At 44.4% G+C, this 15,259-nt stretch overlaps 1 protein-coding gene across 1 annotated transcript in view; it reads right to left on the bottom strand.

Moving 5' to 3' along the window:
• The window catches only part of LOC126299213 (uncharacterized), a 99,562-nt gene that overhangs the window by 14,684 nt on the left and 69,619 nt on the right, over positions 1-15,259 (bottom strand). Inside the window, exon 4 of the mRNA XM_049990996.1 lies at positions 14,864-15,077. Within this exon, the coding sequence (XP_049846953.1) occupies positions 14,864-15,077 (214 nt within the window). The remainder of the gene's footprint in view (positions 1-14,863; positions 15,078-15,259) is intronic.

Raw genomic sequence — 15,259 nt, 5'->3', positions numbered from 1 at the left:
GACCGAAAGCGTTGGGTTGTTTCCCGTTATAAACAAAATGACACTTAAAGCGGAAGCTCACGTGCATATACGATAGAAGGTTACCACAATAGCCTTGTGCGATATTCGTTTTATCGATATGTATTAACAGTGACAGTAAAACACGAAGAGTAGCCGGTACGCCAGTAGCGATGGCACCGTCCTCACCCACGGCGACTGCTACTTCCAGGCAGGAGTGCTGCTCAGTCGCTGCTGGAATACTCGTTACTTTGCGTGTTTTGCTGTCACTACTAATACATATCGCTAAAACGTATATCTCACTATACTAATTTGGAACCACTGCATCGAATGGTCACGGAAAATTCCTATTTAATATTTTGTTCATAACGGGTAGCACATTAACGCATTCCGTCGACACTGTGCGTTGCATGAAAGGCATGATTAGCAGTACTGTATGGGCTTACTCCAGCTACACATTGCAAAAATGAGACTGAAAATATATATATTACCGAAACTTTGAGGAAATGCACCTGACGACTCTTAGGAGGGACACTCAGTAGAATCAAAACCACATTTCCTCCTTAAACTAACCGATAATTAATTATTAAGCAGCATCGTAGAACAACGTTTGCAACACACAAAATAGATATGTCTTAAAACTATATGTTACTTACATATTTAAATAGAAATTTTATACTGCAACGAAGTTTCTTCCTTTTATGTCAGATTAATTTATTTAGTCTACAAATTACTTTTACTTCTACATAGCTGATAGTGTTTTCTTTCTGTTGTTTCATGAAATGGTACGTCAAAATCTCCTTAGTCTCATTGATCGACTCAAAAACTTTTTAAGCGTATTGTACTTTAGGGAATAGCCACCAGACTGAGCTTCGCGTTAATATCGCTTCTGTAATAAGTCAAGAGGCAGCCTATATTGGAGACGGAGAGTTTCACTTATAATAAGAAACCTCCATACCACCTGGACAGTGCTGCCATATCGCTGCGACCTCTGTGATGAACAGGGACTGCCAAGAATAATAGGTGCCTTTTGTTTCTATTAGAGGTTAACGTTTCCACTTACGAATGGTAAGTCTTTGGCTTCAAACAGATTTGCTGTAACCTAGGTTCAAGATAACTGCCGACAAGATCTTTGTAACATTATCTGTTAAATAACATTTTAATATTTTGTTATAAATATAAATATATAAAACACAGTACAAGTTTTCTTACGGTGTGAAAGTTTATTGTGTGACCTTCTCCCAAAGGCTAGATTCCGACGCTGTACTAAACGTAGGTCCGGAAGCACTATGTATGGTTAGGAACGTCTATGTTTCGTCAAGTTCACGCAGCGAGAAGCGTCACACGAATGAATCGATGATGATATCTTGTATAATTGCTGAGGTGGGAGGTATATTTACTTTGATTTTTCGTTTCATAACCTGCTTCAGTACTCTTGTTTATCTTGACTTCACTTTGCCACAAGGTTAGGTAGCTTCATGATCTGGAACAAAAGGGACTTTGGACGACTTTGAGACTGCTGGAGTCGATGCTGTCTATATTTCTTGCAGAAAGGGTAGGTAAATGGATCGGGATGTGCTAAGCGAAAACGCATAAAAGAACTTGAGCGAAACGGGTACTTAACATGGCCCTCAAACCTCGCTGTACCCGAACCTTACGATGAGTGTGAACAGGTAGTAGACTTTTGAAACGTTTGCCTCCTCAGTCAGCAGGAACGAATATTCCAGAAGAACATGCGAGAAACTGTTCACGAGATGAGAAGCAAAAGACCACGATTATAATTAACAGGCGGAGTAGATAAAACCCTTCAGGAAATTATCAGCTTCGAGCGGCGTAGGAAATGTTATCAAGTCATGCAATCATTCAAAGTCCGTCCGTCCTCCTCAGCCAGCAGAGTAGCTTTCAACTGCCAATAACGTAGTGATCCACATTCGCTTAATGTTGCAGCTCTCAAGTGTTGAATAAATAGTAATATTACCGGAAAACACGAGATTAAAGAAAACAACATTGCAACTGAATCATCCCCGGAAGGAAACTAGCATTGGTCCCGAAAATAATGCTATATGAGAACGCTAGCAGTTTTATGAAAAATGACGAGATGACCATCAGACCGATTTCCCAATCATCAGTAGACACTGACTGTGCACTCAGTATTTTGCATGTTTCTTTATCTTACCAGACGCCTTATAGACGCAGCTATAAACTAAACAAGTTGTTAACCAACTCCATAAGGAACTGTTTGCACACAGCGACCGTACACTCTAAGGAAGGAGCGGCACACACCTAGCAGACGTTGTTTCCTTCTGCCTATACTCCAGTAAGACCGTATGGTGAAATGTACTGCCACGAGTTGGTTGGATTGTAAATCAAATGAACTGAAGATGGCTATTTATAACCGAAATCTAGATACGCAAGAGTAATAAAAACTGACTGGGTTGGGTCTGATTGCTGTGTGTCTCTCCTTCCTCAAACAAGTAATGTTATATTACTCGCTGCCTGGATTTGAAGCAATGAGTACTACTTGTCTGAATATGTGAATATAAAGAATATTATTGATGCAACTATAGGCAGTCTGCTAGAGCAGTCTGGCGGCAACACTGCTATTTCACTGGTGACTTTGTAAATACAGAGGGAATTTATGGCTTATTATTCAGTGACATTGAAGCCTCCTCAACGGCAAAGCCAAATTGTATTGTAGGGAACTGGGGACCCAGAAACGATGGAGAGGCTTCGTCCCCACCGTAGCCCTCAGTGGTTCACAGCCCCACAACAGGCTACAGCAGTCCACTCACCCTACCGCCGCCCTACACCGATTCTAGGGTTATTGTGCGGGTTCGGCCCCCACTGGACCCGATGATTTGCGTAAGCGATAATGGCACCAGATAACGACCCAAACGGGTTCCTTACGATTTACATCAGGACTTTGGTCACCGAGACATCAGCATGAGTTCACTATAATGCTTCTCCTTAAAAGACTGTAGCACAGTTCTGGCTCCGAGACACGGACAATTACACTGCTGATGGTTCGAGGCTGTCAGCATGTCTTCGGTTTCTACCGCAGGTCCCATACAGGCGCAGGAGAATGTCTACCATAGTGTACTACTACTCCCACCAGCCTGTGGCCGTGGCGCGCTACTTGTTTCGAGCCGTCGTTCACCTCAATGACGGCGTTTATAGAGACGACCATCAACCTAGTGTAGCAAAAATATGATTCCCCCGAAGAGCCAACACATTTCCGCTGATCGACGGTCGAATCATGATGGTCTGCTGCCTACTGCCGTAGTAACTGAGGACGTTGTTGGATCAACATGTGAACACGTGGGAGTGGTCTGCTATGGAGCTCCATGCTCAACAACATACGATGAACGGTGTGCTCCGAAACACTTGTGCGTGCATCTCTTTCGGCAGAGATGCCACAGATCACCATCTGTCCTACAGATGCAGACAAGATTCCTAATCCCACGTTCTGCGAAGAGTAGTAGACAGCCAATCATTCAGCGCCTAGTGGTAGTTTCACTGTCCTTCTGCCCCCTTCCATAGATGATGACGACAGTAGCACGTAAACATTCGACAGGTTTCGCCGTTTTCGAGGTAATCGTTCGCAAGCTCTGAGTGATGACGACCTGCCATTTGTCAGAGGCGCTTATCTCAATGAATTTCCCCATTTTCAGTCCATATCTTTGCTAGGGTGATCCGCTGTCCGTGTCTGCTCCGCTTGCATACTTTTGTTACCATGTCACGTGTCGGCAAAGCCTCCAAGCGGCATGCAGTGTTGTGTTGGGCAGTGGTCAAAGTGTTTTCGCTCATCAGTGCATGTGTTAACTAACTGAGTACCCAGTGTTGCCCGTATATGTATTTATTGGAGTTCTAATAGCCTATCTTCTGCCCCCCCCCCTTGATCCCCCCTGTATCTGTCCATATACCCTATGCCCTCTCCTTGTCCACATGCTTCTCTGGACTCTCTCTGTCCGTCTCGTCCTCTCTCCTCTTTCTATCCACGTCCTTTTTCTGCCCATTTCCTCTCTCCCCACACTCATTCCCCATCTCCTCTTCCTCTGTGTCTCTGTACATTTCCCTCTCCTCTTCTTTCTCTCTGTCTCTTCTTTCCCCCTCTCTGTCTGTCCATCTGCTCCTCCCCCTTCTCTCTACACGTTAAGGCCGCCCACACCACAAAGGAAGATGCTGGTTCTTACATTACAATATTTCTTTGCAGAAAGGAAGTAACATGTGTGCCAAGTTTGGCAGTAATCAATCCAGCGGTTCAGGAAAAGCTCTTAATGCACCGCCTTGCCCGCATACCCATATGTCACACAAAATTAACAAATTTCACACTTATTTGTGCACACATTTCACCAGTATCTCTTGTAAATTTCGCCGTGTAGTTTCGTTTTCAGTCTGTTCAGTGTTTATGACGTCACATCTCCTGAACTGTCTCGTACGATGATATAATTTGGCAAGTACACCCTGCGGTATATCTGGATACCGTTTAGGAGATATGCTGCTGATAGAGTTACCAGTAAAGCAGTAATAAATTAAAACGTCATGCATGGTGCGGCAGTTTCTCAAGCATCTTAGTAGTTATGAAGTCGTATCTCCTTAATTGTGCTCTTATTCTCAAACAGTCGATGAATATAGTCTGGCTATTTGCGTGTCACGAGCTACGCTTCTTTTCCAGCCACACGACAACCCGCTGAGAGGTTGCTGGTTCTTACACTCATAGTTTATCATTCAAGCCAGTAAGTGGTATGTGTACAAACTTTGGTTGAAATAGGTTCAGTGGTTTAGGAGGAGATATGGAAGATACATTCATACATACGCTTCTATGTTACATACTAATAATAAAACTGTAAAACCGTCATGTCTGTTGGTCCGTTGCAATACGCTAATCTCCAAATAATACAAGATGAATTTTCATGCTGTTTTCACATGTAACTTAAGCATAGCTTGGGGGAACATACAGGCTTTATTTGATCAAAATCTGATTCGTAATATAAGATGACATAAGGAAACATATTTACTCTTTGAAAAAGGTGTTTATTCTTGGATGCTGTAACTGTATCATACTCGTGAAAATGCTTTTATTGGTTGACTGGCGTTTTGCCTGTGACTTCAGCATGGTATACATTCGACACTTATACTGAAAATATCTCCTTCTCCCCTTCTCTGTGTCCACCTCTTCCTCCCTTTGTCTCTCGACCTCATCCTCCTCCCATCTTTCCCTTTCCATCTCCCCCTCCCCACTCTCTCTAACTGTCCATCTTCTCCTCCCCCTCTTACTCCACTTCCTCCACCCCCTCTCTCTGACCAAATGTTCCCTCTCCCCTTCTGACCATATCCTCCTGCCGCACTCTCTTTCCATTTTCGCTTCCCCATCTTCCTTTTCCACCTGCCCACTACACCTTCGACCTACCTTACACATATCCCCCTCCTTCCTTACGTCTGTCCATTTTCTTCTCCCCTCACTCTTTCCATGCCCTCCTCTGTCGATCCCAGCATGTTCTGAGTCATACTCACCATTAATGTCATGCACGGCAGGGTACACAGCTGGGGCTTGATAATCATTTATTTGTCCCTAAATTACAGCAGTCGAATACTACTCCATCACAACATGCCTTTCATGCAGGGCAGCCTATATGTTGGGGGACTGGAAAACAGTTTCTTGCCCATGACATGTAGGCTGTCCTGTAAAGTAGATTGATTTGGCAGGCTGATACAGTTTCCACACAACAGAGGCTGAAAAAAAGCATGTTCTTGCCCAATCTCTGCTCCGACTGCAGATACTTATGAGACCTGCTGTTTCTGTGCTAAATCCGGCTTAAATGGATCCAGAGCTTTGACAGAAGATTCCTAACATGCACACAGATATGCACTACTTTACACAGGATGACTCACCTGCCCATGCCTATGGGTTTTAGCTACCTGAAGTGTTTTCAAATACAAGGTGCGAGATTTTCATATTCTCTCAGTGACTGTTTTCAACCTGTTACACCTACAGAAGGAATAAAAGGGTTTTTTTTAGGAAATTTAATGTTGTTAAATTTTGTTCTGGGACACATATTCGCTATAGGCAGCAGTTTTCGAATTAACCAAGTAAAACGTATGAAAGTGACCTTCAAACTCGATTCTCTCGAATAACTCGAAAACTATCTACATAATAAGATAAATGTATTGCATAGAGTGCTTCTGCAATCTTTATTTGCTTAGTTGATAAATCCATACTAACATTGTTAAAGCGACTCAGTTACTGAATTGATTTCGATTATATCTCGTATAGAGATAGCTAGGACCTGTGGAATAATATAGGATACTTTAGAAAGTGGACACAAGATTAAAAAACGGTACCTAAGATTGTTTAATAGTGGATGGGACATGACTTTTTTACATCAGTGAACATAAATTATATAAAAACTTACTAAGCAGCAACAATGCGCATGCCACGTTATCCGTTGGGGCAGTGGGATCCTGGGTGGGTGGAAAAAGGGAGGTGCACATCACTGACCGTCTATGCTAATTAGGACAGGTAGGCACGTGAGGGCAGTTGACACTTTTGTACATACAACAGCTTATGTACTCATGATCACTTATCAGAATAGAACTACTGATATACGAGCAGAGCCATGGGCAACTGCTAGTTTATAATATACTCTAAGAAAAAAAAGTTACACCATGAAGTAATTATCCGAATGGGATGGAGATCAGTAAATGTGATGTACATAAACTGAAAAACAAATGCTACAATTTAGAAAAAATGGATGTTTTATTCAGGAGAAAGAGCTTCACAAATCAAGCAAGCGAATAACACGTTGGTCCACCTGTGGCCCTTAGCATGCAATTACCCGGCTTGGCTCTGATTCTTAGCTGTGTTGGATGTCCTCCTGAAGCATATAGTGCCAAATTATGTTCAACTGGCGTATTAGATCCTTAAAATCCCGAGACTGTTGGATGGCTCAGCCCACAATTCTCCAGAAGTTCCGAAATGGAGACGGATCCGGGACCTCGCTGGCCAAGGTAGGCTTTGGCAAGCACGAAGACAAGCAGTAGAAACTCTTGCCGTGTGCAGGTGGGGATTATCTTGCTGGACTGTAGGCCCAGGACAGCTTGCCATGAAGGGCAACAAAACGGACCGTAGAAAACGTATGGACTAGATTATGCGTACAGATATAACAATAACAAAAGGGCAAGTCACATTGTTCTGGAAATACTAAACTTTCTATGTTACGAGTCAGTTCTTTGTTGGAAACTTGCACTTATGAATAAAGGAGACACATGGTTGTCTTTTGCTATTAACTGTCTTGATATTCAGATTTCTTCACATCTTATCCGTCAGTTATTTCCTATCTATCTGTGTTCGTCACTCGTAAGGATGAAATACTTCACTGCTTCTTCTGAAGAGAGGACATAGGCACAGCTAGCGATGCTCTCTAAACGTACTTGTTCGTTGGACTCAATTCAATATTGCACATGTTTTATTGCACTATTAATATCAGAATTGATCGTTTGTGTAGGATAAAGAGGATTTCCCACTTAAACCTTCTCAATCCAAGCTTGTGCTTCACCCCTATTGACCGAGCCGCCGACGGGACGTTGCTGCGTATCCTTCTTTCTTTTCCTTCCTTAAATTTTTACCATTTATTTACCAAGTCATAAGCGCAGTTGTTACAGACTCAAGCAAAATATTGTATAACAACACAAATAACGCATCGGGGGAATCAGTCTATGGCTCATTACTGATAGGATCTCTCTCAACTGAAATAAAACCCAGGATATCCATCTTCTCACAAATTCCTTACAGTATGACTTGTGTGACTGAGGATTGGTGATAATCTTCCATGTCAATCATCTGCTGCGGAAGCAGAACACAGCTACAACTACGTTCATAATTTTATCCGCCTCGGGACGTGTGATACACTGGGGGAGTTGTTGGGATATGGAGTAACATTGCTGGAACAATCATCACACACCAAAAGGATGTTTTTAAGCCAAAAGTGTTCTATTCGTGTCATCGAGATATTAATATAAATCTCATGTAATACCCCGTTGAATAGGGTGGGAATTGTTATACTGATTTCGCAGTACATCTCATTGAACTTGCTTTCAACGTCATGCAGTTTTTTTGAATGAAGAAAAAATGCATCAATTTGCTGAAGACAGCAGAAAAAACTATTTTAATGTGGGGAGCTCTTCAGTATCCATCGTTCAGCGGAGTACATAACAACATGCGGCCTAAATTTTCTGTAGTGTTATGTTGTAATTGAAGGTCTCTGCCCCAGCCAACGCGAAGACCTGAAAGTCACAACACTTATGTTTTATTTAGAACTCAGGAAGGAATTTAACTCCACGATCAGGCCATGAGGACGCGATTTCAAGCGACTGCCGTGCGATTCTCTGCCACGTGGCGTCATGCCGACCTAGCGCGGAGAGGCAATGTATCAGCAAACCGCTCTCCCATCCCGTGTTGATATTTCAGACCCTGAGGCAGCTACTTCTTAGTCATGTAGCTTCTCAGCTGGCATCACGAGCATGAGTGCACACCGTTACAGTCCTACCACCATCCCTGGCAGTACCAGGATACACCAGGTCTTCCACATTAAAGTTAGACGCACTGACCTCTCGCCTATTTACAATCACAGAATATTAGTACTTTCTTTATGAATATCGTAGCAAAGGAAGGGCATGTATTGCTTGTAGAACCAATCGTCAGGAGGAAGAACACGGATTCCACTACAGAAATGTGATATATTACACAGACCACTTACTATGGTTAACAATATTTCTATAACATCCGTACTTACTAAATTTGGTCTATGAAATTTTTTATCAAGGGCATTCATAAAAGCGATACTGGAATTATACACATCAAAAATTAATTGCGAAGGTCGTGGAGACTATTATCCAAATGCCATATATATGAAAATTGGCGGGTGACGAGAATTTATACCACAAAATGATCTCTAGTAGGAGAGATGCATGGGAAGCACCAGTGCACCACTGACACGAAAATATGCTATCGATGGATGACAAGTAGAAATTATATATCTGATAAGGGTCGTTCCAGATCCAAAGTGGAGGAGAATATCCAAAGGTTCTATGTGGAATGTAATTTTCTGTAGCTTTCATGCGTCGTGCGGGTTATCACAAAACTTAAGTTATACAATAAAATTGAAGACATCATTGATTGCAGAAGCCAAAAAGCTAAAAGGTTCGACTAGTTTTACTTGTTGGACAGAAATTTTCTTCAGATTTGTTAATTAGGGTAATATGGAATTTGAAATTAGTACGCTATGACGGATATTCTTCTTATTATTAATAATATTAATATAATTAATTGTATTTTATTATTATTAACTTACTCTTTTAGTGTTGCATTAACAAATGAAAATTTTATATTGGCCCTAAAGACATAGATAAAAAATCCATGCGGCTTATTACTTACAGGCTAGCTCAGAACACGGCAGAGTCCAGTTTGAACAGCAGAAGACTTGTTCTTACTGGGAATAACCTCCTTACGCTTGCGTTCTAGTGATTTCTACGCAACATATGATAAAATGTGTTTCTGGTAACTTTATTGCTACGTCTGTGTTGTTGTTAGAGACTAAAGAATAAGAAAACAGAGGATAAATACACGTGATTAGACGTAATCTATTCCTCCCATCCAGCAACGCTGAGCAGTTTCACTAAACGTATATACATGAAGGACGGGTTCTTATGAACGGGGTTACATACTTTTAGTATATATACTCACCTAGCAGTGTCCTAATTTAATCAGGTCATCACCATAGGATCAAGTGTTTAGAAAATGCATACACCATGTGTCGTATTACTGGTCAAATACCGGGTGATCAAAAGGTCAGTATAAATTTGAAAACTTAATAAACCACGGAATAATGTAGATAGATAGGTAAAAATTTACACATGCTTTGAATGACATGAGGTTTTATTAGAACAAAAAAATGTCCGACAGATGGCGCTGGAGAGCAAAACGTCAGTGACTGCGCATGACAATCGTGTATAAAAGGAGCTGTAATGAGAGAGAGAATCTGACCCGACCCAACACCTTCTCCTCAGCCTATTTTTTCCCTCCCTCACCGTCACCTGTGCCACTATCTATATCCGCCCCGCAGCTCCTCTCCCCTTTGACTTCATTTCCCATGTTGACCGTACCTTCTCCACCTATGTGATCGCCGCTGACCTCAACATCCACAGCCGTGACCCTGCCACCCTTCGGCGGTGGCATCAGTTCCTTGCCACCCTCCATGGTGACCTTCTTCCTCTCCCACAGCACACCCGTCCTGAAAGTAACTCCACCCCTGATGTTATCCTCACTTCCCCCAACCTCCTTGGTCGCATCGCCGTTTATGTCCTCGATCCTGTCGGTAGTGACTATCTTCCTGTCCTTCTCACCATCTCCTCTACCTGTCCCGCCACTGCAGCCACCCGCCCAGCTGCCCCTCCAAAGTGTGTCCATGACTACCACCGTGCCAATTGGAAACCCATTGCCTTACAGATCGAAAGCCACCCCCTCTCCTTTCACCACACTGATGACATCACCCATGCCTCTTCCTTCCTTCAGAAGACCATCACTGACGCTGTGGAGGCTCATGTCCCTACCAAACTCATCCACCCTCACTGCCCTACACTTCCTCCACAGGCCGTCCTTCTTCTGTGTGAATCCTACAGGCTGTACCACTCCTTCCTCTTCACTCGTGACCGGGATACTCTCACCCGCCACCGGCAATTACAGCGACATATCGGGAACCTCCTTACAGCAAAGAAACGCCGGGACTGGCGCCAGACATGCACACACCTCAACTCCGCCCTCCCTGTCAACTCCTACAAGTACTGGTCAGCCTTCCACCTCCTTACTGGTAGCCATCCCACCCCGCATTACCCCATCCTCCATGACGATCGACCCTTTCCTGACAACCTCAGTAAGGCTAACCACTTTGCTTCCCACCTACCTGAGGTCTTCTCCATTCCTGACGATCCCCATTTTGATTACTCCCTCTTCCCCACCGTCCTTCACTACACTGACACCTCTGTCCCCCTGCTCGCCCCTAGCTTCCAGCACTTGGATCAGTTACCCCCTATCAGACATAAACACTCCCATCACTGCACAAGATATCACACTTGTCCTCCGCTCCAAACGCAATACCGCCCCTGGTCATGATGACGTCACCTATCGTCACCTCAAGGAATCCCCACCGTCCTTCCTGTCTGTCCTTGCTACCCTGTACAATGTCCTCCTCTCCACTGGATTTTACCCCGACCTGTGGAAGACTTCCCGTGTCCTGCTGTTCCCTAAACCTAATAAACCCCCCTCTGATACCTCTTCCTATCGTCCAATCTGTCTCACCTCCGTGTTCAGCAAGGTCTTCGAGGCCATCCTCTCTTGCCGTATTCACTGCCACCTTAACCAGCAGCGTCTCCTTCCTCTTACCCAATGTGGCTTCCGGCCTTCCTTCTCCGCCGACGACCAGCTCCTTAACTTTACCAATCTTCTTTCCCTCCAACGTAACTCCCGTCACTCCACTATCTTTGTTTCCCTTGATCTACAGAACGCCTATGACCGTGTCTGGCATCCCGGGCTCCTCTTCAAACTTCAGACCTATGCTCTCCCCATCAACTTCGTCCGTCTCGTTGCTTCCTTCCTCTCCCATCGTCCCTCCTATGTGACTATTCACAATTCCAACTCCCATACTTTCTCCCCTTCTGCCGGCGTGCCCCAAGGTTCTGTCCTTTCCCCTCTCCTCTATCTCCTGTACACTGCTGATATGTCCAAACCTCCCCCTCCTGTTCATCTTCTCCAGTTTGCTGATGACACTGCCTCCCTAGCCCTTTATTCTACCCTTCAACGGTCCCAACGTACCCTCCAAACCCATCTTGACCAATTCACCGCTTGGTGCAACCAGTGGTTCCTCCGTGTTAATCCCTCCAAGACCCAGGCAATCATCATAGTTCGCACCACCCTCTCCTTCCCCCTCCATGATTTATACCTCTCCATGTATGGCCGTCCAATCCACCTCACTCCTACCCTCAAATACCTTGGCCTCACACTCGACCGCCACCTCACCTGGACTCCCCATCTCCTTACCATCCAAAACAAAGCTCACAACCACCTCCACCTCCTGAAACTCCTGTCCGGCCAGACATGGGGTCTGCATCCTTCCACCATCCTTCATACCTACAAATCCTTGATCCGCCCCATCCTCTGTTCTGCCAACGTCGCTTGGATTTCTGCGCCTTCCCGGTTCTATAAAGCCCTCCAAATCCCGAACGCCATCCACTCCGCCTCGCCTTCCGTATCCGCCTTCCATCCCCCATGCACATCCTCTACGACTTCGCCCCCTTCCCCCACCTTCTCGTTTTCCTGGAAAACATCCGCACACTATATATTGTCCGCCGCCTTGATCCCCCTGACCCCCTGGTTTCTCCCATCCTCTCCACCCCCAACCAGTTGCTGCGCCTTTACCGTTGTGTCCCACCCTCTCTACATCTCCACACCCTCCATCTCCTTTCCCAACACAACTTCCACCGTCTACCCCTCCCAGATGATGAGCTTCACCCTGACATCTACCCTTCCTACCAACTCTAACCCCTTCTACCTGCCTCCTCCTCTGGGATCCCTTTCCTCCCCCTCCCTCCTCATGACCGGCTTCCCCCTCCTTCTCCCACTCCATCTCTTGTGCCTCCTTCCAGTGTCTCTGTGCTCCCTACTGCCCTGCCTTCCCTCTTCCTCTCCCACCCCACGTGTCTCCTGCCTCTTCGTGAACCCACTGATGCCACTCCTCTCTTCATCCCGCCACTTCCCCAGCTGCCCCATGCTCTCCCCTCCTTTTCCATACTCTCTGACCTTTTCTCTCGGCAGGTCCCACCTGGCGGTTTTATAGTTCCTCGTGTGTGATCCAAGTGGGTTTTAAGTGTGTTGTTCCGAAGTGTTTTTACTACTGTGGCCGACTTTTATCCTGTGCCTGCGCATTCAGTGTCTTCTCTGTGTTTTAAGAATCGCCAACTGTGTTTTTCACTTTCTGGTGACTTTTTTTTAACTGTCCCCCATGAACGTCTACATGTCAGTGTATATTTTACCTCCATTTTCTCCCCTTACTCTGTTTTATGTTCCCTTTTTTATCTCCTTATGTATGTATCACTTTATTCTTGTTTTAGTTGTAGTGTCACTCGGCTGAAGAGCGGCGGAATGTGCAACTGACAGCCCTCCCCTGCCCATATGGGCAGGGGAATGAAATCACAATAAAGAAAAAGAGAGAGAGAGAATCAGAGGCGCCAGCAGTCGCAGCATGTTGACGTTACCTGAAAATGCGCTTTTAGTGAAGCTGTATTATCAGATTGGGGAATGTCCTAGTTCAGCGTTACGATTCTATCGCCACAGGAAGGGGATTCGAACGGGTAAAGGTCCGTTGACAAATGCAAACTGTGGTGAGAATGATTTCGAAGTTCGAAGCAGTGGGTTGTTTAGACGATAGACCCCGTAGTGGCCGATCGAGCACAAGGCGTAATGCTGCTGAGACAGTTCAGGAAGAGATGAAGGCTGTAGCGGGTTCGTCTATGCACGGGAAGTCAGCGCTCGTGCAGTTGCACGTAACACCGGCATTCCATACACTACTGCTTGGTTGGCAATTAGGCGTACTCTCCGATGCTATCCGTATAAAATCCATCGGCATCATGAACTGTTACCTGTCGATTTAGTGAAGCGGAAGGCATTTGCGGTATGGGCGTTTCAAAAGATGTACGTGTTGTGGACCGACGAAGATCATTTCACGCTCCGAGGTTCTGTCAACGCCCACAACTGCAGAATTTGGGAAACTCCATTGCACGACGAGAAACTCATGGTATGGGTTGGATTTACCATATCTACCGTTATCGGGCCTTTTTTCTTCGATGAAATGAGTGATTCTGGTTTTGTAACCGCTACCGTGACGGGTGAGAGATACACCGATATGTTACAGAAAATCATTATCTCCAGCCTGACTGACAAACACGTGCTGGAACGTACGATGTTTATGCAGGATGGCGCTCCATTCCATATTGCTAGACGCGTGAAAGATCTCTTGCGCGCGTCGATTGGTGATGATCGTGTGCTCAGCCGCCACTTTCGTCATGCTTGGCCTCCCAGGTCCCCAGACCTCAGTCCGAGCGATTATTGGCTTTGGGGTTACCTGAAGTAGCAAGTGTATCGTGATCGATCGACATCTCTAGGGATGCTGAAAGACAACATCCGACGCCAATGCCTCACCATAACTCCGGACATGCTTTACAGTGCTGTTCACAACATTATTCCTCGACTACAGCTATTGTTGAGGAATGATGGTGAACATATTGAGCATTTCCTGTAAAGAACATCGTCTTTGCTTTGTCTTACTTCGTTATGCTAATTATGGCTATTCTGATCAGATGAAGCGCCACCTGTCGGAGATTTTTTGAACTTTTGTATTTTTTTGGTTCTAATAAAGCCCCATGTCATTCCAAGCATGAGTGTCAATTTGTACCTCTCTATCTACATTATTCCGTGATTTTTTAAGTTTTCAAATTTATACTAACTTTTGATCACCCAGTATATATAGTGAATTGACTATTTAGCTTTGGCATTCTAAACGGCTAACTCAATATCATAACGATTTAGAGGCCTCTGATATCAAAACTTAAGCTACTTAATTATTGTATCACGATTTCTGGAGCTCTAGAAGGATTCGTAAATCGGAAGATATCTATAAACAGTGAGATGTCACGGAATACATTTAGGATGATAACAATCGGTTGATTACCTGTGTATTTAACTTCTAGTCCCGTCATCATCCTTACAGGTCGATAACTATTTTTCAAAATTGAGAAATGAAGAACCAAAGTCATTTACCTCTTCCCTGCTGCCAAAATCGGGACAACGAGAACTCTCGTCCGTTTCTTCTTCGTATTCTCTCGCACATACGTTGTGCTCTCTGTTCCAGTAGTGAAGCCTAGATTCCAGTTCTGTCCGTTCAGTTCTCGACTCTACAGAAAGTGTTTCCTCATATCCGTGATCCCCTGCTGCTTCCGAGTCTAGACCCTCTCCAAAAGACGAAGAGGAATTCCTGAAATTATTCCGCAGAAAACAATTTTAATATTCGGCGCGATTTAGTTGGAAGAAAAGATTTGCAAAGTTTTCTCAAATAAAGCTGAGATTTCCCGTTGCTGTAGCAAAAGTAGAAGTAAATTAAAAATGTTGCCTGTAAATTTTACAAACATATATTTGAGAAATAATTTTTAAGAAGTA

This window comes from Schistocerca gregaria, chromosome X (assembly GCF_023897955.1).
Source record: "Schistocerca gregaria isolate iqSchGreg1 chromosome X, iqSchGreg1.2, whole genome shotgun sequence".
NCBI lineage: Eukaryota > Metazoa > Arthropoda > Insecta > Orthoptera > Acrididae > Schistocerca > Schistocerca gregaria.
The sequence above is the reverse complement of the archived record's forward strand: the minus strand, read 5'-3'. Positions and strand labels throughout refer to the sequence as shown.